Source organism: Filicampus tigris, chromosome 13, assembly GCF_054856515.1.
Source record: "Filicampus tigris isolate MCC_2025a chromosome 13, RoL_Ftig_1.0, whole genome shotgun sequence".
NCBI classification, from domain to species: domain Eukaryota; kingdom Metazoa; phylum Chordata; class Actinopteri; order Syngnathiformes; family Syngnathidae; genus Filicampus; species Filicampus tigris.
In genome coordinates, this window is record NC_141229.1 from 3,494,197 (window position 1) to 3,520,622 (window position 26,426).

Below are 26,426 nucleotides of genomic sequence, written 5' to 3' on the forward strand. Positions count from 1 at the left end.
ATGATGGCTCATATGTCTGTTGCCGTCAACCTCGGCAAAATGTTTGCAGCTTAAAAAAGCACATACCTCGGGTCAAAAATCAATCAAATCGAAAAACAGCCCGGCCCTCGATGCCCGTTCAACTGTTTTAAAATTTAAGAATGTGCCAACTGTCGTTGAAAACGTGCGTCGTAATTGGCCATAACCGAGAAGTTGGCAGGTATCAGCACACACACACACACACACACACGCCAACACCCTTGAGGCCCATCCAATCGGCGAAGCCGTTTCGCCCGGTGGCTTTTACGTGACAGCACCCACCTAGTTTGACCTCGGCGTTCTCCGTCAGCAGCACGTTCTGTCCCTTGATGTCTCGGTGGATGACCTTGTGCTGATGGAGATGAGTCAGGCCCTGAACAAAAACGCGCGCGCACACACACACACACACACACACACACACACTCAGCGAAGGACGCCAGAGCCACGAGCCAAGTGGAGATGATTACCAGGATGGAAAGAGAGCCTCATTTTCAAGAGGGCCTCGCGTCCTTGTGTCGCCGACCAGCACTTCAATAAAAGCTTTTTATTTTTAATCACACCATGAGTGATTTGGTAAATATCGTCGCCTCCAAATCGGAAGGGAGTAGTCTCAAACTGTAAAGAACCTTTTTCCTCAAGTAGTGGCTGCGGGTATAAAATTACTCAACATATGGAAGTTGCAGGCGTCCATTCAGGGTGAGCCTTCTATTTGTGTAATTGCATTTTTATAATTTGAGAAATAATATATCGTCGCTGTCCTGTGGAAAACATTTTTTTCGTTTTCCTTATTTTTACGTGAATGGGTTTTCCGCGTCACGGACATCGCATTTGAAAATAAGATCCAAAATTGGACATAAGTGTTTTTCCACAGGACAGTGACGATATACATGATCGACAAAGATATACGGAAGGTCTCTGAACGATTCATCGATTATCAAAATATCGACTCATTTGATAACGGGTTGGTCGTCGATTCATTGATTAATCACTATACTGTGTATAAAAGCAATATGAAAGCAAAACGAGACAAGCTGAGCCTCGATGACAAGATGACGAGACGCGGCGGCGATACCACTGCCCTCCGCACAAACGGGCGAGATGCGCATCAGGGCGTCGCGGGATGCGCGCCCCGTCAATCATGAGAGGCCGGCGTTGAAATCTGATTGACGCTCACCCTGAGGATCTCTCGGCAGATGTAGGCCGTCCACTCTTCTTTCAAAGAGTTGCCCTTGGTGTTCTTGATCAGATCCGTCACCGAGCCGGCGCCGCAGAACTCCATGACCAACTGCGGAGAATAACATTACATTACTGTATTCATGACAGAATGACATAACAATAACAGGAAACACTGACACAGGAGATGCAACAAACCCGCTACGGTCACATTTGAAACATATCCATCTGAATCTAATGCAAAAAAAAAATACAAACAATTCTCAAGATAAAAAAAAAATAAATAAATAAAAATATTTCCCTTACCTTACCAACAACACCTAAACTCAGTTATCCAGCTAGCAGCTAACATTAGCATGCCAGACCAAAAAAGTCTCTATTTAGCTAGCAGCTAATGTTAGCATGCCAGATCCAAAAAGTCTGCTATCTAGCTAGCAGCTAATGTTAGCATGCCAGAGCAAAAGTCTGCTATCTGGCTAGCTGATAACGTTAGCATGCCAGGCAAAAAAAAAACAAAAAACAAAAAAAAAACCAATTGTCTAGCTAGCAGCTAACATTAGCATGCCGGGCAAAAAGGTAAGTGATGCTTTCTTGACTTTACCCACAGCCTCAATCGAAGCGCACTCTGAATTTCACAGGAGGTCATTACGTGATTGAGGACACGTTGTTTTTCCAAGCAATTTGACGAGGTTAGCGTCACATTTTTGTGAGCATTAACGGCTCGTGACTTGCCTTGTTTACACTCACACACTGCTCCTGAGCCCCAAGTGGCGTGGGAACGCGTTAAGTAAAGCATCTTAGCACATTTTCCGACAATAGCCGCCGTGCCGTCAGCGGGGGCGAAAATAAACACCTCCCACAAATAAAGGACTTTTTTTTTCCCCCTAAAAACTCTGAGATGGATGGGTGACAAAGAATCCTTTCATACTAATCTTTTTTCCTTCCTCCTATCCGTCCTTCATCCCTTCCTTTCATAATTTCCTTGTTTCCTTCCTTCCACCCTCCCCCCTTTCCTTCCGTCCTTCCTTTGCTCCTTCCTATCATCCATCCTTCCCCCTTCCTACTATCCTTTTTGCTCCTCTATACCTCCTTCCCTTTCATACAATTCTTGTTTCTATCCCTTCTTTCTGTCCTACCTTCCTGTTTCCTTCCTTCCTCCTGTCCTCTCTCCCTTCTTCCCTCCCTTTCCTTATTTGAATCCCTCCTCTCCCCCTCCCTCTTTCATACATCCTTGATTCCTTCCACCCTTCCCTCCTTCCTCCTGTCCTTCCTTTCATCCTATCCTTGTTTCCTTCCTTTCTTCCATCTGTGCTTACTCCTTTCCGTCCTTCCTCCCTTTCTTCTGTCCATCTTTTCCCTTCATCCTTCCTTCCTTTCCTAGTGTCCTTTTTCCCTTCCTTAAATACTTCCTTTCCTCCCCCTCTGCCTTCTTCGCTTCCTTCCATTCGTAGCATTCTTGTGTCCTTCCTTCCTTTCATCCTATCGTTCCTCCTTTCTCATGGCATCCTTGTTTCCTTCCTTCCTACTTTCCAACATTCATCCTTCCTTCCTTCCAAACGATCCTTCTTCTTTCCTACTTTTCCTCCATCCATTTGTCCTCCCTTCCATCATTCCTTCCTCCCTTCCTTCCTTAGATAAATTCACCCTACTTTTGGCCCACCCTGTATGATGTGTATACCAAGCATCATCATATTGCGCAACAGCATCATTGCGATACCCCCCCCCCCCCCTCTGCAGTTGAGTGACAACAGCGCACCCATAGCTGGTCGTCGATCCCCGGGGGATTCTTCTTGACGAAGGCGCCGTAGTAGGTGGCGATGTTGCGGTGGTGGCTGTACTTCTTCAGCATGTTGATTTCCGCTTTGATCTCTTCTTCCTCATCCTGAGGCGCGAACACGAAACACACACATACAAACACGCGCAGAGAAAGCAAAAGGCAACAAATTAGCATTTTGCAGCAGCAAATGGCACAGCTGGCCAGCGAATGACCCTCGATGAGCATGATTTTTTTTTTTTAATTATGCATTTGCAGTACATCAAAGTATGGTTTTGATGTTTTTGGATGACAGCGTCACTCGGTAGAACTGCAATTTTGCAGGATCACTGTGTGAAAGAAGCTCCAAATGGTCGTTTTCAGCCACTTTCTTTTGCGGGAATATCCCTTAATTGTCTGGGTTCTGTGTAAAAGGCACAGGTGGATGAATACCGGGTCTGTAATTGCGCTGATGTGACAATTTTGTGGGATCTTTGTGTGAAAGCGGCAAGAAGTGGTCGTATTAAGCCCATTTTTACACCTCTGCTTGAATATTTTCCTCCCTTTTTCGCCTCGGGGATGCCAAAATATCAGGACAGGAGTGTGACTTCACTCACTTATCCCACCCTGTTGTGTGAAAGCAATCGCTGGAAAACTACTCTTTAAGGCCCTTAAAAAAATCACATGTGGTGTGCCCCAGGGTTCAATTCTAGGCCCGGTGCTTTTTAACCTGTATACGCTCCTTCTTGGTGATGTCATTAGGAGACATGGAGTCAACCTTCACGGTCGCGCTGAGGCTACACAGTTGGACCTCTCCGCGTCTCCTGGCGACACAAGGCCAGTGGATGCAAAACTTTTACCTAAACTTACCGTCTTTTAATTGATCCACACAAGTGAAAAACCTGGGCATGATTTTTGACTCTGATTTGAATGATTTTGATAATAGCTCATGGCGAGATGCTGCGTCGCAGTTGCGTTAATATTCCGCCTGTGCTGGGTTCTGTGGAAAAGGTGTATCGATGCGGTGTATCTTCAGTTAGACTCTATTCCAGCAAATTTGCAGGATATCTGTGTAAAAGATGCTGTGAATGGTTGCCAACAGTGGTGTCAAGCTCGTTTCACTCCTCCTGCACGTTTTGCGTTTGAAAGCAATTGTCCTATCAAAACACACATGTGGATAAACGCCAGGTCTTAAGTTACAGCTCTGATCCGGCAATGTCACGGGCTCTCTGCGTGGGGGGGGGGGGGGGGGAACCCCCACCAGTGTCGTTTTTAGCTCCTCATTCATTCCCTCCTTTTCTGCTTCGTATGTGCACTGAGTAGTGGGTGTAGTCTCTAAATATAACCGAGATGCCGCTCTCCAGCGTTGCAGACACGCTTGAGACCACACTGCTGCCCTGATAGCAGCAGCTAATATTACCATGGCGATAGGCCTGTCCTCATTTTCCTCGCTGCCACTGACTCATCGCTCTTAATTAGATGACACGGTGGTATAATCGTGGGAGTTGGCGGTCGATGTGAGAGAGTGCGAGTGCGTTGCTTACCCCGGTGACATCCATGACCTTGATGGCTGCCAGCTGCCCCGTCTTAACATGGCGACCCTGCGGAAAGAAAAAAAAAAATACAGAAAAATTGGAAAAACTATTTTTTGGACGGCGATGCCGATTTTCGGCAGGGTGAAATACCGATTAATCAGCCATTAATTAAAAAAAAATACACAATAAATATATATTTTTTTAAATCACTAGTTAGTTGTGTACAGCTGCTGTAAACGGTTAAGAGTACAAAAAGGTCAAAACAATCAGCAAATATCGGCCATTTTGGAAGATGTTTGAATTTAATCGGTCGGGCCCTAGTACAATCCCAATCGTCGCCAATTAATTATGATCGAGGATGACTTGGGCAAATTCCTTAGTAGGAGTTTGTAAAACAATGGAATTTTTCAACCAAAATGAGAGACTTCCTCTTCATAGCCACCTCCACCAATTTCGATTGCTGTACATCGATGAAATTGATGGCAGGTAAAAAAAAAAAAAAATTCATGAAATGATCATTATATTTTCCGCTATGCTTTCCCCACATTACACGGCATAGGTAAAAAAAAAAAAACTGCTTCCAATTAGCCAAATTGGCTGCTTGAAGCCAAAATGGCCGACATTTTGTTCAATTTTGAGCGTGGCTCGCCGAGACTTTTTTCATGTACCGTTATGATTGACACATTAACCAAATTTTGTGGTGACCTGTGAAACTAGTGCAGGTGGCAAATTTTTTCCTAACTTTCAATTAGGTGCTAGTGACTGACCCCAACCTCTAAAATAAATACTTTCACCAGCATGCGTGGATGCTGACTGGAGCGTGTGCTCAGTGCTACTAGGTCAACGGGACATCCAAGTTGTGACAATTCTAATTCGATGGCTCGGCAGGTCAGAAAATGACCGGAAGAAGCGGGCCAGAGGTATCACGACGCCTTATCGAGGCTACCCAAAAGCCTCGAGGGGGTGCCGGAAGCTGAAGGGGGTCAATGCCGATGAAGCTAACGAGGCTAAGGAGGCTAAGACCACAAATGGCCTCGCTTCAACTCGTCTGGATTGAATTGATTAGCATTAACATGTCGGTTTTGTTCTCACATGTAATACAGCATGCATCTAAAGAGTACAGTGAACTACGGCTTGACTGTTATGGATTTCTTTAGGCCGATGCAGATTCCGATATTTGGCGGGGTAAAATTCTGATGACCGATTAATCGGCCAATTAAATCCCAAATTTTGTTTCACTGTTGGCGCCGGCCGATTAATAGGACATCTGATTCGACCGTTATTAGCTCGGCAGGCTATTTGTGTATTTTTCTGCGGGAGGAATGTTTTGATTTCATTATCTTTGTTTTATGTTGTAATGTGTAAAAAAAAAAGAAACAATCGGCAAAAGATCAGCCATCGGTTCATCGCGAGGTATATCTTCCAGACCCGACAATGAGAGATGAAAATATGCAGGGACCATTAAAAAAAAACGTTTTTTCCCAGTACTAAAAACTGAATTAAATGTTTAAACACCGCATAAAGTTACAGTGGCTAAGTGACAGCATTATAATGACAACATTATGGTTGTACTTTTTATTTTATTTTAAGGTGGTACTTGGCGTTAAAAAGTTCAAGTTTAAACATATTAAAACACTTTTTAAACACATTGTAATGTATCTTAACAGTGAACACATAAAAAAAAAATGCAAGCACAAATTGTATACGTGTGTGAGTGTCTGGCCGTGAGCTGTGGCAAACAGCAGCTGCTGCGTGAGTGTTTATTGTGTCCAGGAATTCAATAGATGGCTGACAAGTGCGTCGCCGACTGTGGCAAACAATTAAGTCCCCCCCCCAAAAAAAAAAAAAAATCTGCAATATTGCAGGCCCGTAATTCATGCGTGATCGGATCCTGAAGGGATTGCTGTAAAGCAGATGGCATTGTGGGGGTCTGACTCAAAAGCGCCCCCTGGGGGCTTCCACCAAACGGTCACCATGATAACGAGCCAAAGACGGGGGGGCTGCCCCAGTTAAAAGAGCAGCATGTTGCAAAGTTCGAAAGCGTAGCCATTCATTCATAAAAAATGTTTTGTTGTGACATTGTCAGGAAAAGGTGGCATTTTTCTACGTTTTTTTTTTTTTTTTCTTTTTCCCCGACATATTTCATACTTCTGTATGAACGGCTGACCTGAAAGTTATTAACTCTATTTTAGTTTTCTTTTGGGGTAAACGGAACAGCTGCTGATTGGCAACATTGGAAACTTAAAATCTCCGCAGCAGTCAAAAGGAAGCCGATTGACAAAACGTCCAAAACTGGCAGATGACAGTCAAGATTTTAATACGACGACTCATTGTCAGCACGAACAATCGAGTTTCAAGCAAAGCGAGCATGATTTTGGATGGGTCTCGTTCTCACGCCGAAAGAATCTGCAAAGAGGAAAATCTGAGCAGGAATTGCTCATTAGGATCAGACTGCCCCAATTCCACGGGCACAAGGGCCCGCTTTGTTGGGGGCCGACAAAAGGAATCGACGCCTCTGAGCAGCCAAATCTCGCTTGACTCGTACCCAACCAAGATCGGGTGATGTCGGACATCGTCAGATCCCTTCGTCTCCCGTGACCCAAAAGTCAATCCTTTTGTAAACAATTAAGACAAGATACACTCTAAACTTAACCTTATTGATATTTTTTGTGAGCATGAAAGTAAGTTTCGTCTTCAAAGGGCTTGGATGATGTTTTTTTTGGGGAAAAAAAAAAAAGTATGGCGATCAAGAGTGACACTTTTAAACACTGGAAACAATTTTTAGTCTTATCTTAACAAAATAAACATGTTTTGTAAAAACATTAAAAACGATTTAAAGACATTGAAAACATAGCACATGAGTTTTGTAAAACATTGAGGACAATTTATCTTTTAAAGAACCTAATGGACATTTCTTTGTGGAGCCCGATTAATTGAGTTTATCGGCCTGTTAGCTATTTTAAAATCTTCAATTTTGATAATGCCAATGTTTACTGGTTGTTCTGTTTTAACGACATACTGCAAGAGAAAGGTAACATATCAAATGCCCACAACCAACCCAGAATAAAAAAAAAAAAAGTAAAAATCGGTCAATTTTTGCCGATAATCATTGGAAAACAGTACAATGTTCTGCCTGTAATTCTTGACCAAAAAAGGCGTTATTTTATTCACTATACATACTTTTTAAAAATAATCGGCCAATTAATCGGTTTTCGTAATTTAATTTAGCATTGGCCTGAAAAAAAAATCCAGTCAGGCTCTTTTTTTGTTAACTTTGAAGATATTATTGAGTCTTTGATGAACCTAATATACATGTTTTTCGCCATTCAACAGTATCCAAATGTTCTTTTCTGTAAACATGGACGCCAATTTTCAGTCTTCAAAGAACACGTTTTGTAAACTTAAATTTGGTCTTCAATGAACCTCCCAAGTTTGTGTAAGCGCTGAAAAAAATGCAGTCGTCAAAGAAGCTAACATTTCTTTTAATCTTCAAAGAACACAACTACAACGCAGACTCAAATCCCGAAATTTGCGGGGAGACAGCACTGCCGATATTCATGAAAAGAGTTCACCCAAAAATTGCTTGACAACTTCCAGTGAGGATAACTCAAAAAAAGAGTCTGCATCCGTCCAAATCTCTGACATGTCCTCTGCGTGACCTTCAGACTGCAAAATCAAAAGCTTGGCATGCAAATGATCTGCTGCCAGCGTTCCCGGGCTTGAAATTCACATCTCTTGGTGCCAGATGGAACGAGAATGATACTCGCCGGGGCGCAGGCCTCCGCCGAGGCCAGACGATCTTAACTTGGATCGGCACCAAATTGTCCCCTTTCATACAGACCCACCACCTGTACATGCCTGCATCATGAAGATTCTTACATTTGCATGAAACTGAACGGGAGCTCGGACATTTTTGGTTTGAAGCAGCCATTTTGGGATCAAAGTTTGACAAGGTGCTACTAAGTACTTTGCCACAAATGAGCCAGAAGAATGTATTCTAGACCAACCAAATAATCCAATTTCATTAAATTGGCTTGGGAAAAAAAAGAGATATTTACGAGTAGGGATGTAACAATTAATCGAAAATCAATTTAAAATCGATTTACACTGCTTAAAATATGCATCGATGCAAAAAAAATGTAATCGATTACGCGAAAAATGGAGTGTTGCGTTTATGAACCCCGATATCTCAGCACTCACAAGCCCCATACAGCACCACCTAACAAAAGACATAACATACATAGGTCATTAGAGTATCGTTGTCGCTGTCATGTGAAAAACACAAAAGTTTCCAAAATTGGAGATGTGCAAAGTGTTTTTCACGGGACGGCGACAATATACTAATTTAGAGTGCTAAAAAAAATGAGTTCCTCCTAATCCTTAACGTTTTTTCCATTCCAGATGCATACCACATTTTTTAAGTGTAGATCAAATTATGCGCTTGTGCCGAACATCATTGCGTACTGCGTTTGCGGATGGCAGCAGCGCCACACTAGCGCACAGAGACAAGCATGGTAGCAATTTTTTTAAAAATCAAATCGAAAATCGGGAACTGAAAATCGAATCGAATCGGGGCTTGAGTGAATAGTTACATCCCTAGCTTCCAATGTCTTTCCAATATATACCAAACCGTGACTTTAAAACGGGGGTGCCCAAGTCCAGTTCTCAAGAGTCCCAATCCAGCCTGTTTTAGATGTTCATCAGCAATCTCTGAGAAGCCTGACAACGATCCGGATTATTTGAATCAAGTGTGTTGGAAGAGGGAGACACCTAAAACAGGCTGCATAGTGGCCCTCGAGGACCGGTGTTGGAGCCTCAACAAAAACTGAACTGTTTTTGCATCAAAATGTTTCTACATTTCAAAATGCAATGTCTGCAGAATTGGGATGGGGCCCCCGTGTTGGATTACATGACATTGTTTAGCCTCAATAAAGAGCCATAAAGTAAAAAGTGATCCCACACAGTATTCATCTTGGCCATTTTTCATCCCATTCAGTGCAAGTGGCTTTGATGCCCCTCCCCATCCTGCGCCCGTTTGTGACTCGCTGACCTAAATCTGCAGTTTTTCCCGCTCGCTCTTATCCCGCTGATTCCCTCTCATTATCCGACCCTCTTAACCCCTCTTTATGCCTTTCATTATCGCTGGCTTTCCACCCTCTAAACGCCTCGCTCGTATTTCCAGCCTCTCTTATTGTGTCCCGGCTCCGAGGCGACATCTCGGCGTGCGCGGACGCTAATTCCTGCAAAACAACCTTGGGCTCAGAGCGCGACGAGCAGATGCGAGGCGAGGCGAGGCGTCCAATCGCTTATTGTGACTGCTCATGTGCAGACGGGCAAAAACAAAAACGCAGCGCAGCTGCTTCCAGCCTCCAGCGCCGTCATCGTCAGCAACTTCACGGCAGTCACAACAACGCGTCCCGTTCTTGAATGCATTCAAGCTATTGTCGATCAAAAGTGTCGAGAGGAAAACGCGCCGCTCACACAAGCCGCCCGAAAGCAACGGGCAGGCCAGCAGGCCAGGTGGATCGGCGCGATAACGCCGCCGACTGGAAATGCGCGTTCCGCTCGGATGGCCCCGCTTGTGAAGCTGACAGCAAACTGATAGCCGAGTGATATCCAATCAGCCTCCAGGCGACGGCGTCGCACAAGAGTCGATATCGCGGAGAGTCAAAAGTAGAAATAGAGCTGCTTTGCCGCCGTGCCCCGCCCACACGCAATGACGCGGCGGGGGGGGGAAAAAAAAACGCTAATGTTTCACAATTTAGCGTGGACCATTTGTCGAGTATGCACTCGGACTGGACGATTATGGGAAAAAGTAATAGAATATGTTCTATGCACCCCCTTTTTAGCCATCTCTGGGGGCGGCCATTTTGTCACTTCCGTCGACTGAAAATGACAACACAACTGCTCACAACGACCAATCACGGCTCGGATTCAGAAAACAGGTCAGCTGTGATTGGTCGTCGCGAGTAGTTGTGATGTCATTTTCAGTCGACAGAAGTGACAAAATGGCCGCCTCCTGAGATGTTCATCAGAATGCCGTGTTTCAACTTGTAGGCCTGCTGGGAACATATTCTTAAAAAAAAAATATGTCTGGGTTGATTTTCCCTTTAAATCACGATTACTCATATGATTCGGCGATTTCGAAACGTAGAATTTATTAGTGCTGCACGATATTGCAAAAACAGGCGATATCGATATTATTAACCATCTTTAACATCTACCTAAAGAAATTACATTTTTATGATCTAATGAAATTTTTTTTTTTTTTTTTTTTTTAAATCATGCAGCAAAATAAGCAAAAGCTCAATGTGTTCCGAGCAATTCCCCTGCCCTAGATAATGTCAAACTATGGGATGGCGGCGCGTATCTGACGGCTCAAATTCAGATAAAAGCATACAATTGCACGGCGAAAAAATGATCGCATCTCTTTGCGATATGCATTTTGCATAGGCCATTCTCGCGGTGTCGATATTTTTTCCGATACATTGTATTCATTCACCGACTACAACTCAACCGATCCAAACCACCGTCCTCGCCTCACGCCCACTCATCGCTGCCGTAATGATGAAATGGGGCCTGCATTTTTCGAGAAATATTTCAATATTTCCGTGCATATGCCGCCCACTGTAAAGAAGTCGCAACGATTACGCGCGCGTGTGACGATTCATTTTTAGGTGGCTGCAGAACCAAAGATTTCTTCATCATTGGTAGTTTGACTTGAGTGGGACTGGGATGCCTGCCACTGCCTTAATATAACCTGCTGCTGGAGCGTGTGTGTGTGTGTGTGTGTGTGTTTTGATTGTTGATGTGCACGACCGTCCGTGCCCTTGCCAAGTCAGTGAGACGCACGCACGCACGCACGCACGCACCAGGACACATTTACTATGCAGGACACTTCCTGTGGTAGCTTAGCAACAGTGTTGGCCGGGCATGAAACTTAAGCGCACACGCACACAAAGAGGAAAGCGGGTGAGTACTTTGCATGAAAGCGCAGTGCCCTCGCATGGCATAGGAAGCGAGGTGAGGCAGAGGACAGGAAGGAAGGAGACGCGAGAGGAAGAACGGGAAGTGGCTTTTGTATGACGAGAAAGTTGGACTTGTTTATTCCCATGCTAGCTTCTCACACCATTGAAGCGTTTTTTTTTTGTTTTTTTCCCCCCCTCACAGGTCTCTCCTAAGGGGGACATGTTATGGATAAAAGACTTTTTAAGAAGGGCGGCGGCATGGTTGTCCAGTGGTTAGCACGCAGTAGGCACAGAGGGAACAGTTCACTTTAATCCGGCTCACAAAGTATTTTATGTGAATTGTAGTAGTTGTTACATTAATTTTGACTTTTTTTTTTTTTTTTTTTTTTAATTTGTGTATTGAAATTTATTAATTCGTCATTTAATAATTTGTTAATTGATTTGTTGGAAATACAATTGAATGGAAATGCCAGGCAGATTTTTTTGTTTTGTTTTTACTGACTATAATGTTGTACTTTCTAAAAACAGAGTAATACCATAACACTGGTCAACACATTTTTACTATTTTTTTTAATCAGAGATTTAAGTAAACTTTTTATTCTGTCTTCACTAGTGTTCAGCAACTAGCTAGTTAGCGCTAGCATCCCTTTGGCAATGCCCACGTAAATTAGCATTATGCTAACGGTACGCTAATGGTTATGCTAACTGTTAGAAACGATCCCGATCCTGAGTCAAGTCTATTTTCGAAATGTTGTTTTGCGCTGATTTCAAATCTGCCCTTTTTTTCTCTCTAGCATTTCAGTTTTTTCGAATAATATTAACATATAACAATAATCTAATATGTAATATAATGATATAGCCAACAATATTTATGAATTAAAGGTTAGGTTCAGCAACAGGTGGAATTTTTTTTCTGAAATGTCATATAGCACACAGCCTATAAATTACAATGGTTAAATCTATATGGCGCAAGCTTTTACAGGTCCAACTTAAAAACAAATACCTGACGTGCAAGAAAAAATACAAAAGACATTTTTCAAATCAGTTAAGGGACACAAAGGCATCTCTGGCTAAAACTTGCTGTTGACCAGTGTAATTCAACAGAATGTAAAGAATTAAACAATTTGTGCATCATGATTTAATGCTACAATTCTTTTAATTGTCCTGTTCCTTCTGTTGTACCCACCTTGGCCACCAGGAGGCAGTATCGTCTACTACTCTGAAGTATCTGAGTTAGATGCTGTAATGTTCGTCATTTTATTGGGACGGGGTGAACAATATCTACCTGTGAGTATTGATATATTATCTTTCTACATGTGTTGCCCCACCGTTCGTGTGCGTTGCTTCTAAACCCCCGACTATCGATGCTAACCGTTAGCATTAGGATGTCAATGGCGCAGTAAAACCCAGCAAAGTTGCAGATGGGGATACGATAAGAAATGATCCCGTCCAAGTCAATTCTTCACAATTCACCGAATAAAATGTGCATTTTTATTCATCCAAAAATCATGGAAATATGACTCATCTGTCACAGTGAACACACAGTGAAAAAAGACAAAGAAAAAGCAAAACACATTGGATTCTCACGAGAAAACGCTAAAAGCTTCTCCCTTCGGGTCCGTGCTTACACATGATGACCCAGAAAAGGAAAAACATGAATGAACACTTGCGCTCGCTAAACTCTCGGCGAGTAACTCTTTGTCAAGGAGAGGAAGTGGGTTACGCCGTAATCCTAATCCTAATGCATGCCATCCTGCTAATCCACACATACAAACAAAAACATGAGAGCAATTTTGCTGAACGGCATCCAAACGCAGGGCCTGTTGACGTGACAACCTTTGTGTATCGGCAAATTATGAGCAGGTGCAAAATGTGTGCGTCGTTATACTTTGGCTCGGATGAACGACGTTGGCTAACCCATAACGACACTACTTTAGCCACTCGCTAATTGTTTACAGTTATGACACTGTGGCATGGATTACTTAGATGACGCAGTTAGCTTGCTATGGCTAACAGAGGCAAAATACAAGAAGGAACCAAGACAACACTTTCCAACAAGATGAACAATTCAATTAGCATCAAGGCTAGCACTTGGAACAAACCTAGCATAAACTGATGATGATTGTCGTGACCACGTAGGTATGAAAATTTCGGGTGACCGCTCCTGTCGGGGCGGGAATGATAATTGTTTTTTCCATGCACCGTTTGGCGTATTAAAAAGAATCGGAATCGATTCATAGGTATCAATAATCGATATTTAAAGTTGAACTGAAAAAACTAAAAGTATGCGCATGTGCGTTTCTACGTCAGACGTCTGTGCTAGGCTAAGCTAATATGTGCCAAGACGGCGGAACAAGCAAAACCTCATACGAGCGGGGCAAAGTCAAAGTGTGAAATATAAATCTTTGCTCTTCCTTGAATTTTTGTTTTTTAAAAAAATCTACCAGTGTTTTACATGGACTATAAAAGGTAAGACAATGTAGTGATGCGTCGCAACCGAATCGAATCACAGGCCTCTGAATCGGAATTCAATCGAATCGCGGGGCCTCGAAATCGGAATCGGATCGAATCTTGAGGTACCCATAGATTCCCACCCCTAAACTCCTGAGACGATCTTTATATAAGAGGGCAACAAGGAAACAAGACTGATTAATTGGCTCTTTTAAAATCAGCAAAAAATAGCCCATCATTTTAGTAGCCAGAAAGGTATCAAAAATAATAGGTAAAGTGTAAAATTGACAATCTACGTGGGTGACTGTGACTTTTATTCGAGAGGAGACTGCGCGTTCATTTTCGAGCCCTTTATTCTCCAAAACCTTGAAACCTGGGCCGCCCAGATGACAGGAACACGCGAGACTTTCGTCCGATTTCTAGACAGGAAAACAGGCCAAAACTCATCTGAGCGTAACCGAGACGTGACAGCAATCGTTCAGCCTTCAACCCCCGGAGCGTCAATACCGAACTCCGTTGACCTTCGCTCCCATCGTGCTCCGAAAGCAGGTGGCGGGAATTACAGCCACTTTCGCCAAACGAATGGCCCAAAAACACAGTTCTGCCTGGCGGAACACAAAGAAATAAAGCGGCAATCAAAGTGGCAAGCACACCTCGCCGCAGTTAAAGACACCTGCAATTGCCCCCCCCCCCCCAACAACTCACACACAGCCAGTAAACACACACACACACACACGCACACTGCTGTGGAATCGGTGAAGCAGTAAATAAAAGTGACAAAGGCCTCCATTCCAATCTAATAGTGCCGAGGAAACACGAGAGGCAGCCCGAGGCGGCTCACAACAAGGAGAGGAAAAAGGGACACGTTCAAAAAGGAGAGCTGTGACAATATGGAAGAAGCGAAGAGACTTTGAAGGAAGACGAGAGCCGCGGCGTGTAAAAGCAGTCGGGAGGCTTTTTTTAATTTTTATTTTTTAATCGATGGCGACAGGTGTCGCTCGGTGTGCGGCGAGACAATGGGCACGTGTTACGGTGGCACGAAGCTAAAGATAATTAGCGAGCCGGCGTAACATTAGCTAAGATGTATTTTTTAGCGAATACGGAACTAGCAAAGAAGTAACACTCGCGCGGACGTAACAGCGGCAGCAGTAGCGTTTCTTCCTTTTTTTTTTGTTGTTGTTGTTGTCTGCTCTCGTCTTGCTTCACTCGTGTGTGAGCTTTTGAGATATTATCACCATGTCTTCCCAGGGTAGTTCTAGCAAAGTATCGCATCAGTGACCCGCTAACTCGTTTGCACACGCCGGGTCGCAAGTGCACTCCGCTCTCTAATTCACTCACTTAGTAACTGACCTATCCACTTATCCACTTATCCCTCACTTGGAGTCAACCTGCCCGACGTCTTTAGAGGCCGGCCGGGAACAAAAATGACAAGCGCTTTCTGTCCGACGCCCACGTCCGCAGAGCGGGGCAAAAGAAAAACGAGAGGAGAGCGCAGAGATGACGAGGAGGGTGGCGGGCCAATTCGGCGCACAGGCGGCGTGGCGCTCGCCTTGGCGCTGGAGGTCAACGCAAGAGGTCAGCTGAGCTACTTCGGCGGCGCAGCGACGGAGCCGTTGAGTGTTGTTCGGAGACACGCGGCCATTAAAGGGAAGAAGTCACACTTCATTTCACCATAACAAAAGACTGAAGAGCAACGAAGCCGTAATCGCAGCTAAGACTTAAAGTAGCGAGACGTAATAATAGCAAAGATGTAATAATAGCGAAGATGTAATAGTAGCAAAGACATAATAGATGTAAAAGTCGCAAATAATTAATAGTAACGAAGATTTGATGGTAGCGAGGACTAATGCTAATAAAGACTTAAGCGTCGCAAAGACGTATTAGCAGCGAAAAGCAGCAAGGACGCAATAACAGCAAAGATGTCAAATTAGTACAAATTTAATAGCGAAGACTTAGTGGTCACTAAGACGTAATCGCAGCAAAGACTTAAAGTAGTGAAGACGTCATAATAGCGAAGACAAAATAATAGCAAAGACGTAAAAGTAGCAAATAATTAATAGGAACGAAGGTTTAACGTTAGCGAAGACTTAATGCTAACAAAGACTTAACAGTCGCAAAGTCGTAAGAGGATTAGATGCTACTTTTGATACAAATTATTTTGACGTGCGCAGATTGACCAAATATACCGGAAATAGCAGAAGAAGAAGAAGCTACAGCGACTGCCGTGTCAACAAAACATCGCTCCGTCCATTTCTACGTTAGCGTTATTTCGCGTATTTTTCCCCATTTGTGCTGTTACGTCGCGTTATAATTGAGCCGCAAAATGTACCAGTCCAGCATTGCGCCCGCATTATATCAAAATCTTGGACTTGATCAGGTCGGAATATTCCGGATAAAATGTCATCCAAAATGAGAAAAGACTAGACAGCACTTGAACGGTGAGTATTACCAATTCAAATGTGTGTGCGTGTACAGTGGATAAAGAACAACAAAAGATCCAAAGTGAGGTTATTGACATCAGACACGGCTAATTGGCTGGGTGACGGCGGTGCATTGTGGGTAAGTGGGGCGCGTGGCCTTGGGTAAGACAGCGGCAGAGAGGATGTAGGCTAATGAATGCGCTGCCAGGTGCGCGTGTGTGCGTGCGTGCGTGCGTGCGTGCGTGTCGCGGCAGAACGGGCACATCTGCTGTTCCCACGGTAACAAGCAGCATCCACCTCGGTCACGGTTCAGGGCTCATTCGTAAGGACTCCCGAGATTGAAGCGTGTGTTCATGCGTGTGCCGGCGTGTGGAAAAACAGCACAAACACGACAGCGGGGGGGGGGGGTTGCGGGGGTGCGGGGTCGGCAAACGACACGGTGTCAGTTGACTTTCGAGAGGCGGGCGGATGCCATTGGTGTTTGCTTGCCGTCCCAATGGCGTTCCATCTAATTACAAAGCGTCATTTATGGATCCATTTTTAGTATTGTCGTATGCGTGTCTCGGAAGTACAGTCGCTTTTTTGCGATTTTTACAGCCTCTTTGCTACTGTTACGTCTTCGTTTTTGTTACGCGTTTGCGATTGTTACCCCGCCGTTATTGTAACTTCTTTGCTACCGTTACATGATCGCTATCGTCATGTGTATGCAGACTCGGGCAGTTTCATTGGTCCACTTTGACGTGCTCAGTCATTTCATTGGTCAGCCGTAATGAGAGTATTGGTGAATCTATTAGCAGTTTGTGTCTCGTCAGTGAAAATTCCTAAATAAACCGCGGCGTATTAAACAAGGGTTCAAAAAGTAGCAGCTTATAGTCCGGAAAATACGGCACATACTGTTATATTTTTTTGACTGTTCCCTCTTAACTTTTTCATTACTGTTTAGGGATGTAACGATTCACTCAAGCCCCAATTCGATTCGATTTTCAGTTCCCGATTTTCGATTTGATTCGATTTCTTTAAAAATTGCTACCATGCTTGTCTCTGTGCACTAGTGTGGTTCTGCAGCCATCCACAAAGCGCAATACGCAATGATCATTTGATCGACACAGTCAAAATGTGCTATGCATCTGGAATGAAAAAAATGTTTCAAGCTTTTCGATCAATCGAATCGATTAATTGAGCCGCGTCGATTTTCGATTAATCGTTACACCCCTATTATTGTTACATCTTTGCAACTGCAACCTCAAGTTCACAGCTTTATTCCACTGTTACTTCTTCGCCACCGCTAACTTCTTTGCTACCCTTATTTCTTCGCCACGGTTAATTTTTCAGTAAGTCACCGCTTTTGCTTTTGCACTACTGTTACATTTTTATGACTTGTTACTTTGTCGCTATTGTTAGGTCTTCATTACTACTACTTCTTTGTTACTGTTGCTTTTTCGTCAGAAAGTGTGCTTATTATGCAAACGCCGATCACGCGAGAGGCCAACGTGTTTCCACGCACGGTTAAAGGCGGGAGTGACGTAGCCGGCCGGGGAGGCGGCATCCTTCACGCCAGTCGATCGCGATTGGACACGCTCGCCACTCGTCCTTGGGGCCATCAAGGAAGAAAGATGACTTTCCCCGCGGGAATGACTAGGCTGCGCAATTAATCAATTAGCCGATCAATAAGTCGTCTTGCCAGAGGAGTCGCACTGCATTTCGGGCTGTCGCCACAGCTTCTGTTCCCACCCACTCAAGGCATTTTTGACTTCTTACAAAACGCATAAGGAGATTGTTCTCGCAAAGGTGTCTATGATTTTCCTGCAATGCAGTCATTTTTTTGTTCTATTGAGACTTTTCAAGGTGGGAATAAAAGTAGTATTGATTCTCGTGCAGATAAAACTTTTTCAAAAAAAATCTCAATATGTTTCAGCTTTATCTCAATATTGAAAAAATTTGTATACTTTAATCTTGTGATTGTTTTCTCAACAACAAAATCATATTGTTTTCCCTTAAAAAAAATCTTAAAGACGGGGGGGGAAAAATACACAAATTTTCAAAACAATTTCTAAATACAACTTTGTTTTTTTTTAACTATTAAAAAATATAATTTTCAAAAAAAAAAAAAAAATAGTTGTGACCATTTCTATCTCTTTAATAAAAAATAAATAAATAAAAAAAACGTCCGTCCAATAAATATAATTAGTTTCTTAAAACAAAATCTGACTATTTTCTCAAAAACTTTGTAAAGAAATACACCAGTTAAAGACAATTCCCTAAAAACAATAATTGCCAAAAACGACATTTTCTTTCAAAGAAAAAACACACAAAAAATCTTTAGAAAAAAAAAAAAAAAAGGACTTTTACCTTAAAAAAACAGGACTACACTTCTTTCTCAAAATTTGTATACCTTTTAAAAAGCTTGAAAATAACCTTGCAACCTTACACTTTTTTCCTGTAGTACTTTCCCCCCTATTTCAGCGTGGCTTGAATACTCCAAGTAACATTTGTATTGAAAAATGGAGCGTCTCCACTTTTACAATACATCAATGAACGTTTATTTCAAGGCGAAACATTTGCACGATTCCCTTTCTTGTGAGAACGCATCGACTACGAGGTGCTGCCGCAGAAATGAGATGAGAAAGTACGAGCGGGAGAGTGGAAGATGAAGAAAGCCTTTAATTATTCAGCATTACCCGTGTTCTCTATTTATGGGCCTTTTAGAGCAGCCAGCGGAATCTATCCGTCCATTTCTATACACTATATGCATTCACACTGTGAGGCCCCGCAGGCTGCTCCCTCAAGAACCGCTCGCGAGGGAGGTTTCAACCCCCCCCCCCCCAAAAGTGAGGAAAGAAAAAAAAAAAAAAAATGTGATTACTTATTGATAGCGGGGTGAATGGAGAGAGCGGGGATGAGGAAGGAAAGCTCAAATGATCTCACATCAGACGTTAGTGCGGAGAGCGACAAACGGAAAGGAGCTGAACTACGCGCGCATGCATAACACACACGGTGGCAGTTATACGGCGCCGCCATCAAACGTCGCGTAAAAACTGAAAATGCCCTTATAATCCGAAAGATGGCTGCCAGGGGGTGTAATGAAAACCTGATGCTGAAATTGGAAAATTGGTTTTGATCTAACAGATGTGAGGACATCGACTCGAACACAATCGTTTAAAACGCGCCGTCCTTGAATCGGATCGAACCCATGTATCGAGATCCCTATAAATCGTCCTTTATTGGAGAGATATATATACGTATATATATACGTATATATGTATATGTATATATATCTATATATATATATATATATATATATATATACACGTATATATGTATGTGTATATATATATATATATATATATATATATATATATATATATATATATATATATATATATATATATATGGAGATAATTAAGTTCTGTGTATTCCTTTTCTCACACACAAAGCGTCTAAAAATGGTTCCTTGGCAGCGGCAACGTTTTTACTCGCCTAATACCAGCCAGACTGAAGGTCAATTTATCTTCTCACACTCTCCGATTGAGCTGCTCACAGGACGATGATCCTCTTCGGGCTTATGGATGCCGAGACGGATCCTTGTAAGCGTTTTTAAAATAGAATCCTTTCATTTTCGTCACTCCATTTCCGACACTTTTATTTTATTTACTTTTTTACACAGTATCTGCATGATGAGCAGCTCAGCCTGTTTGTGCCAAAAATTTGTCATTTAGTCAATAAATAGTGGAAGAGTGATATTATGGTGATAGGATGATTTTTTTTTAAGTTCCATTTTGAGGAAATAATTTGGAATGATGATTTGAACAAAAAGCGTGATAAAATACTTGCCATGAATCAATTTTCAACCAAAAAAATGTAATTGTTTTATGAATAGACAGATACAAATATAAAATATTGTACTGTATACAAACATACAGTAATATTATTTAAAAGAATGTAAGTGCTCATTATGGTGTTCACACCTTGGCCACTAGTGGGTAGTATAATAAACAGACATGTACATTTGATGATGAAACCCTGAAGAAGACTGTCACAAATGAGCTGCAGGAACTTTTTTTTTTTTTGCGGAGTTTAAAGAATATATGCCTTTGAGTACTGCGATATTGTCTGTCTCCATGTGTTGCTTCAGCTTGTGTTCACATTATAAGTTGAAAAGGTTTAAATGACTGAAATTACAGATTTTTCTCAGTATTTTTGGACTATCTCGTGTATTGTGGGGAAAAAAGGAGCATTTGCTCCTCCTCGCTCCAATATTGACTCCTCGCAGCATCGTACACCGCGAGACAACCAATGGCGAGGCGGCGAGGACACGAGGCTAGCAGGCCGTTGCCATCGGCACTCTGGGTAATGCATAGGCGCTGAATGTCAGCCAGTAAACGAGCTGTGACTTTCAGCCACGCTGCAGATTGGAACCGCCGCGGTGTTGCGACACGCTAACAGCTGAGCGCAGCCACTTCCTGCGTCCCCCCGCACACACTTCCCCTTTTCGGCCTGCTCGTCCCGACACACACACAAAGGACATGGCCTTACCTTGTACACTTGGCCGTAGGTGCCATTTCCCACCAGCTCCACCAGCTCAAAGATGCCAGCCGGGTCCTGAGAAGACAAATAAGAACATTGCGTCACTATTAGGACCATTTAGGTCTCAAAATTTAGGGAGTCGTTTTCCTTTTGTTATTTCCAGCAATTACAAATGAGACAGCGGTGGAAGAGAGGCGATTGGTGGTGTTTTGTTTTGTTTCATTTTTCCCCAAAGTAGGAAGCAGTGGAAACTGGGTGATTGTTGGTGATTTAGGGCAAACTAAGGTCCGCACAGAAGTAATGTATGCAGTGTAAGCTAACATGAGCAGGTATGCTTTATTTTTGTTGTTCCTCACAACAAGAGAGTAGGTAGCAGCGGAAATGAGTCGATTGATGGCAATTAAGGGCAAACTAGGGTCTGTGCAGGGTATGAACAGGGTATGCTAACATTAGCAGGTATGCTTTATTTTTGTTGTTCCTCACAACAAAAGAGTAGGTAGCAGCGGAAATGAGTCGATTGATGGCAATTAAGGGCAAACTAGGGTCTGTGCAGGGTATGCTAACATTAGCATGTAGGCTTACTGTGTTTTTGTCATTTCTAGCAATCGCAGAGGAGAGTAGCTATGACAAAGAGGCAATTTAGGGCGAAATAAGGTTTGGGCAGAGCATCGGGCACAGCTAACATGAGCGTGTGTGTTTATTTTTGTCGTTTCTCACAACAAGAATAGACAGCCATGTAAAAGAGGGGATTGCTGGTGATTAAGGGCTTCGTTTAAGGTCCGTGTTTTTTTTGTTTTTTTTTGTCATTTCCTGCAGGAAAAAAGTCCATACCCGTGGAAAAGAGGCGATTGGTGGTCCTTTAGGTCCAATCTAAGGAGTCTCTTTCACAATTCTATGCGCAATCATCACATTTTGAATTAACTTGCATCTTTGGGTTCTCATCAAGTTCCACGAGCACATGAAGACATTTCACATTCCTGCCATACGACCACAGAAGACCACCCCCCTGACCCCGCCACCCCGAGTCCCGACAGCTCTTGCGGGGTTGCGAGTTAATTATCCAAGGGCTTGCGCGCCGACACGCTAAGCTAACGGCTTTTTACAAGGGGCGTATTTACAATGGTCGCTCGGGGCGTGCTAACTTAGCCACTGCACATGCCACTTTAGTGTCATATATACGCATGGCAAACTAGTGCACATTTTTAATAAAGATGACACGCTAGCAGGGCTTCAACACACAACCAATAAGGTTGCCAGGACTGGACTCAACAGGATGACAAACCCAGTCAACCCCCTGCACACACACACACACACACACACACACACACATTAACACACATGCAGACCTCCCCCTCCCAATCTGGTGCACGTTGCTACGGCATTCCAACAATAGTCGGTATTCGGTCTCTGCTTCCTTCTCAAGTCCATCTAAGGCTCTCATTCATGGGGGTTGTCAAGTTAAAGGTTCTTTTTTTTTTTTTTTTTTCTTTTTAAATCATTCTTGTAAAGTAAACAGCGCTTGTCCGTCACCGTGTAAAAGCCGCAGGGTCATTTCGGCAAGTACAACGCAAGGTTCTAATGTCGATGGCAAACCAAAAGTGCGACGGTGTGGAATAAATGTGACTGGAAAAGTCCAAATAAATCAACGTTATGTCGCGAAATAAGTCAGCAGGTCGATGAGATTCTAAAATAAAAAAGTGTCCTGTGAAAATCACTTATGTCCAATTTTGGGGGAAATAGGTAAAAAACACCATTCACGTAAAAAGAAGAAAATTGAAAAAAAAAAAATGGACATGAGTGTTTTTCACAGGACAGCGACGATAAGGCGATATAGATACATATACATTTTTGTAAATTTTTTTTTGTGATTATTTATTAATTTACATTTTTGCATCAGTTTTTCTGTATTTTAATTAGTCAAATATTTTTATTTGGGCTCAACTTGGCTTTTAAACGTTTAAAATCCCTTCCTAAATAATCTATTTTTACAGTTTTTTACAATTGTTGTCTTGGTGTCATTCGATCGCATCTGCACGTGTTGGTTTAAACGATTTACTGTCCCTCCTCGTTGGCTTGCCAATGCTCCTCTCCTCACTTTTGTCTCGATGGGTTTATGCAGGCCTCAGCACAGCTGTCAAGCTGTCAAGGACTTTCTTCTTCTTCCTTTGGTTTTTTTTTTTTTGTCTCCTCTACACGTCGTCCTGAACGGCAAAAGACGAGCTGGTCTGAAGCACATCTCCCTCTGTCTGGCGCCGCGCACCCACACGACGGCTCGGAACATTCAATCGAGCGCAAAATGCACGGCCAAGCAAACAGGGCGATGCGAGACGGCACTTTTTTTTTTTTCACACAAACCCCCTTTCTGATTTGTATTTTTATTCTTTTTTTTTTTTTTAATATAGAAAACGCAAATGACACCGACGTGAGTCCAGCCAAGTTTTGCTATCTGTTGGTTTTCTTCCCTTGTGCGATTATCTTTATTCCTCCTCTTCTCTGGGGAACCGTTTGGGGAAAAAAAAAAAAAAAAAAAAAAGATTTTTATGCCGATTCAGCAAGACTTGCCAACTGATTGCGATTGGACTCATCTACAGCTACGTGACAAATTGTCTGTGCAGTCACAATTGAGACAGCGCAGTGAGAGGTGTGTGCGGCTCCCAATAGGTCAGTGCTGTCAATATTTGCAAACAGAAAGATAGCATAGTAGGAATTAAGAAAGGATTAGTTCTGGCTTTTCTCTTAACCCTGTAATCGTTATAAGTTGCTTTTATACTGGGTTTTTTTTTTTCAAAGCTTGTAACCAGTTTTATATATATGTGTATATATATATATATATATGTGTCCATTTTTTTCAGTATTCCGCACAAAAATTTGTTAAAAAAACCAGCTGTCTAACTAACAAGCTAACTCTGCGCTCTCAGTGATAGAGCACAACACCATCACTTAAGTACAAACAGCAACTTTTTTTTTTTTTCCCCATAAGAACCGTTGACAGTTCGTTTGAGGCGCTCGATGAGTCGCTTGGTTGGTGTCCTTGAAAAACATTTGGCGTATTCAAGAGAGAAACGGCTCTTGCGACAGACGGCGGACTCGCCGCGCAGAGGGGACTCATCGCGATGAACTTTACTGCCATATACTGCAAAAATAAATAAATAAATAAATAAACAAACAAACGCGAAGAGATATTGAAAAAGCAAAAAAAATGTCGAATGTGCGAAAACGCGGGTGCCACACCTCGAGGGAGCGGATTTCACTTATTTCTGGGTGTGGTGTGGAACATAAACCCCCCCCCCGCTATGGAGGGAGGGGATCAGAATGGCTGCAGAAATGGAGCGATTTTTTTCTTTTGATTTTTAAAAAAAAAAAATGTGATTTTATGCTGCTCCACTTCAAACGTGTCCTCGGGCCTGCTGATAAAAATACATGCCGGGCGTCATTCATCATTCATAGGCCCCTGGCAGAATTGGCCGCTCCCTTTGGAAGACCCCCCCACCTCCTTCGCCCGTTTCTCATTGTGCATTCCGCCGGTGTCACATGACCGGTCACGTGACCCCCCGCGCCGAATCACACTGATGAATAATGCTTGAATTACAAGTCGGGAAACAACACAAACTGAATACTGAGGGGAAACAAAAGACATGGGAGGGATGCTCGAATGAGATTGAACAATTTGGAATTTGGCCAACATTTTTCGGGAAAACTGCCTGTGGAGTCTTTAGGAAAAAAAAAAATATCAGCAGCCAAACCGACTCAAATTTTCATAACAGGATGCCTTTAAAAGTCACACAAAAATCTTTGGAAAGATCACCCAATTTGGAAACCGATGGCAATTTTTGGTCAAATTAGAAGTTTAAAAAAACTTGATCGTTTTCAGTGGTCAGTTTCTATCGAGTTCTATTAAGAAACGTACAGCAGGAGGAACCCAAAGAATCGAAGGCCGCTGACTTGAGACAATTTGGAAATTGTTGACCAGCTTTTTTCAGGAATAAAAACTTCACAAAGTTCACAAAAAAAGTAGTTTGTTTATGTCCAGTCTTTCATCAAAGAGTACAAGTCAAAAAAAGCCCTTGAAGGTTAAGTAATTAAGAATATGACGAACATTTTTAGGGATTACTTTGCCTAAACATAACGCTTATGTTTCGAGGAAAAAAAAAATTATATCTCTCTACGGCCTGGGACCAAATCGGCTGAGTAATCAGTCATCAGAATTTTAGTCTGCCAAATATCGGAATCGGCAAAAAAAAAATCCAGATTGGTTGAGCCCCGTTAAACAGCAGAAGCATTCCTGACATTGAATAATTTGGAATTCAAGCAACATTTTGAGAGAAAACTATTCATGAAAAGTCCCACAAGAAAGTCATTAGAAAAAAACAACCCAAATTTTCAGGAGAAAAAAAATTCTTTAAAGTGACACAAAATCTTCAGAAAGATCACACAACTCAAAAATTATGAGCAATTTGGAATTTGATCAACATTTTTTCAGGACAACTATGCCTGAAAAGTCACACAAAAACATCATTAGCAAAATGAGAAAAAAAAAAAAAAAAAAAAAAAGATGCTTCTAAAGTGACGCAAAAACATTTGCACGATTTGAACCATTTGAGGAAAAATATCACAAAATTCACAACAAATATCTGTCGAGTCTTATATCAAAGGCTTCAACGGAAACTCAAAAGTCAACCGCATCTGAGGCTTTATGAAAACGTTTTGAAAATTTTATGAAAAAAGCGACCGACTTCCATCATCGTGAGCTTGAACCTTACGTTAAGGACGCAACCAACCGCCGCAGTCCCTGAACTGCCTTCTTTCACTCTAAACAGGGGATATTTGTCCTGGGGAGGAATTAGGGGGAGGCCATTATGAATAATGGCTTTTAGAGTGCAGCCCCGCCAAAGCCATGTTACGTTACGTGTGTGCGTGCGTGCGTGCGTGCGTGCGTGCGTGTGTGTGAGTGACTGCGATTCATTCCTCAACATAATCTTAATCCCTCCTCTTACCTAAACCAAGGCTTGAAGATTTCGCCCGTTCCCACCAAAAAAGTCCACCAAAATCATTTCAATTCTATTTCAGGCAGGGGTCCTTCAGACTTTTTGGGGTGTGCTGTAGAGTGCATGTAAAAGTCTACACACCCCTGCTCAAATGCCAGATTTTTGTCGGATAAAAAAAAAAACGAGACAGAGATAAATCATTTCGAAACTTTTTCCACCGTTTATGTAACTGCACAACTGCTACACACATGTATTGACAGTGCATACATGGTATTCCTGTAAGGAGGTAGTATCCAATAGGGCGATGACGTTGACGATTTTTGGCAGAAAAAAAAAATGGTGATTACAAATGAATCGGCCGATTAATAAAAAATACATATAATGCATAAAAGAAGGTTTTTCGGTCCGTCATTTTTCGTGCCGAACAGAATTGTAGTCGTCAGTCCGTCAGTTAAGGCCGTGAGTTAGTCCGTCACAAATTGGTCGGTCCATCGGTCCGTCCCCCTGCCCAAAAAATGTCAGCAAAACGGGCGTCCGTCAGTGACGGTCCGTCCACTGTATTGCTCAACTCCTCATTTAAGAATACAAGATTATATTGT

At 42.6% G+C, this 26,426-nt stretch overlaps 1 protein-coding gene and 1 long non-coding RNA gene across 10 annotated transcripts in view; one reads left to right on the forward strand and one right to left on the reverse strand.

Moving 5' to 3' along the window:
* Nucleotides 1-26,426, reverse strand: part of tnika (TRAF2 and NCK interacting kinase a) — a 60,185-nt gene that overhangs the window by 28,333 nt on the left and 5,426 nt on the right. For all 9 annotated transcript variants that reach the window (XM_086049563.1, XM_086049564.1, XM_086049568.1 and 6 more), the window contains exons 2-6: nt 20,852-20,917; nt 4,489-4,545; nt 2,948-3,073; nt 1,193-1,303; nt 301-391 (exon numbers count right to left, since the gene is read on the reverse strand). In XM_086049563.1, the coding sequence (XP_085905689.1) occupies nt 301-391; nt 1,193-1,303; nt 2,948-3,073; nt 4,489-4,545; nt 20,852-20,917 (451 nt within the window). The remainder of the gene's footprint in view (nt 1-300; nt 392-1,192; nt 1,304-2,947; nt 3,074-4,488; nt 4,546-20,851; nt 20,918-26,426) is intronic.
* LOC147137171 (uncharacterized) overlaps nt 1-26,426 on the forward strand; it is a 49,472-nt gene that overhangs the window by 9,064 nt on the left and 13,982 nt on the right. The gene's annotated exons all lie outside the window — the stretch shown is intronic.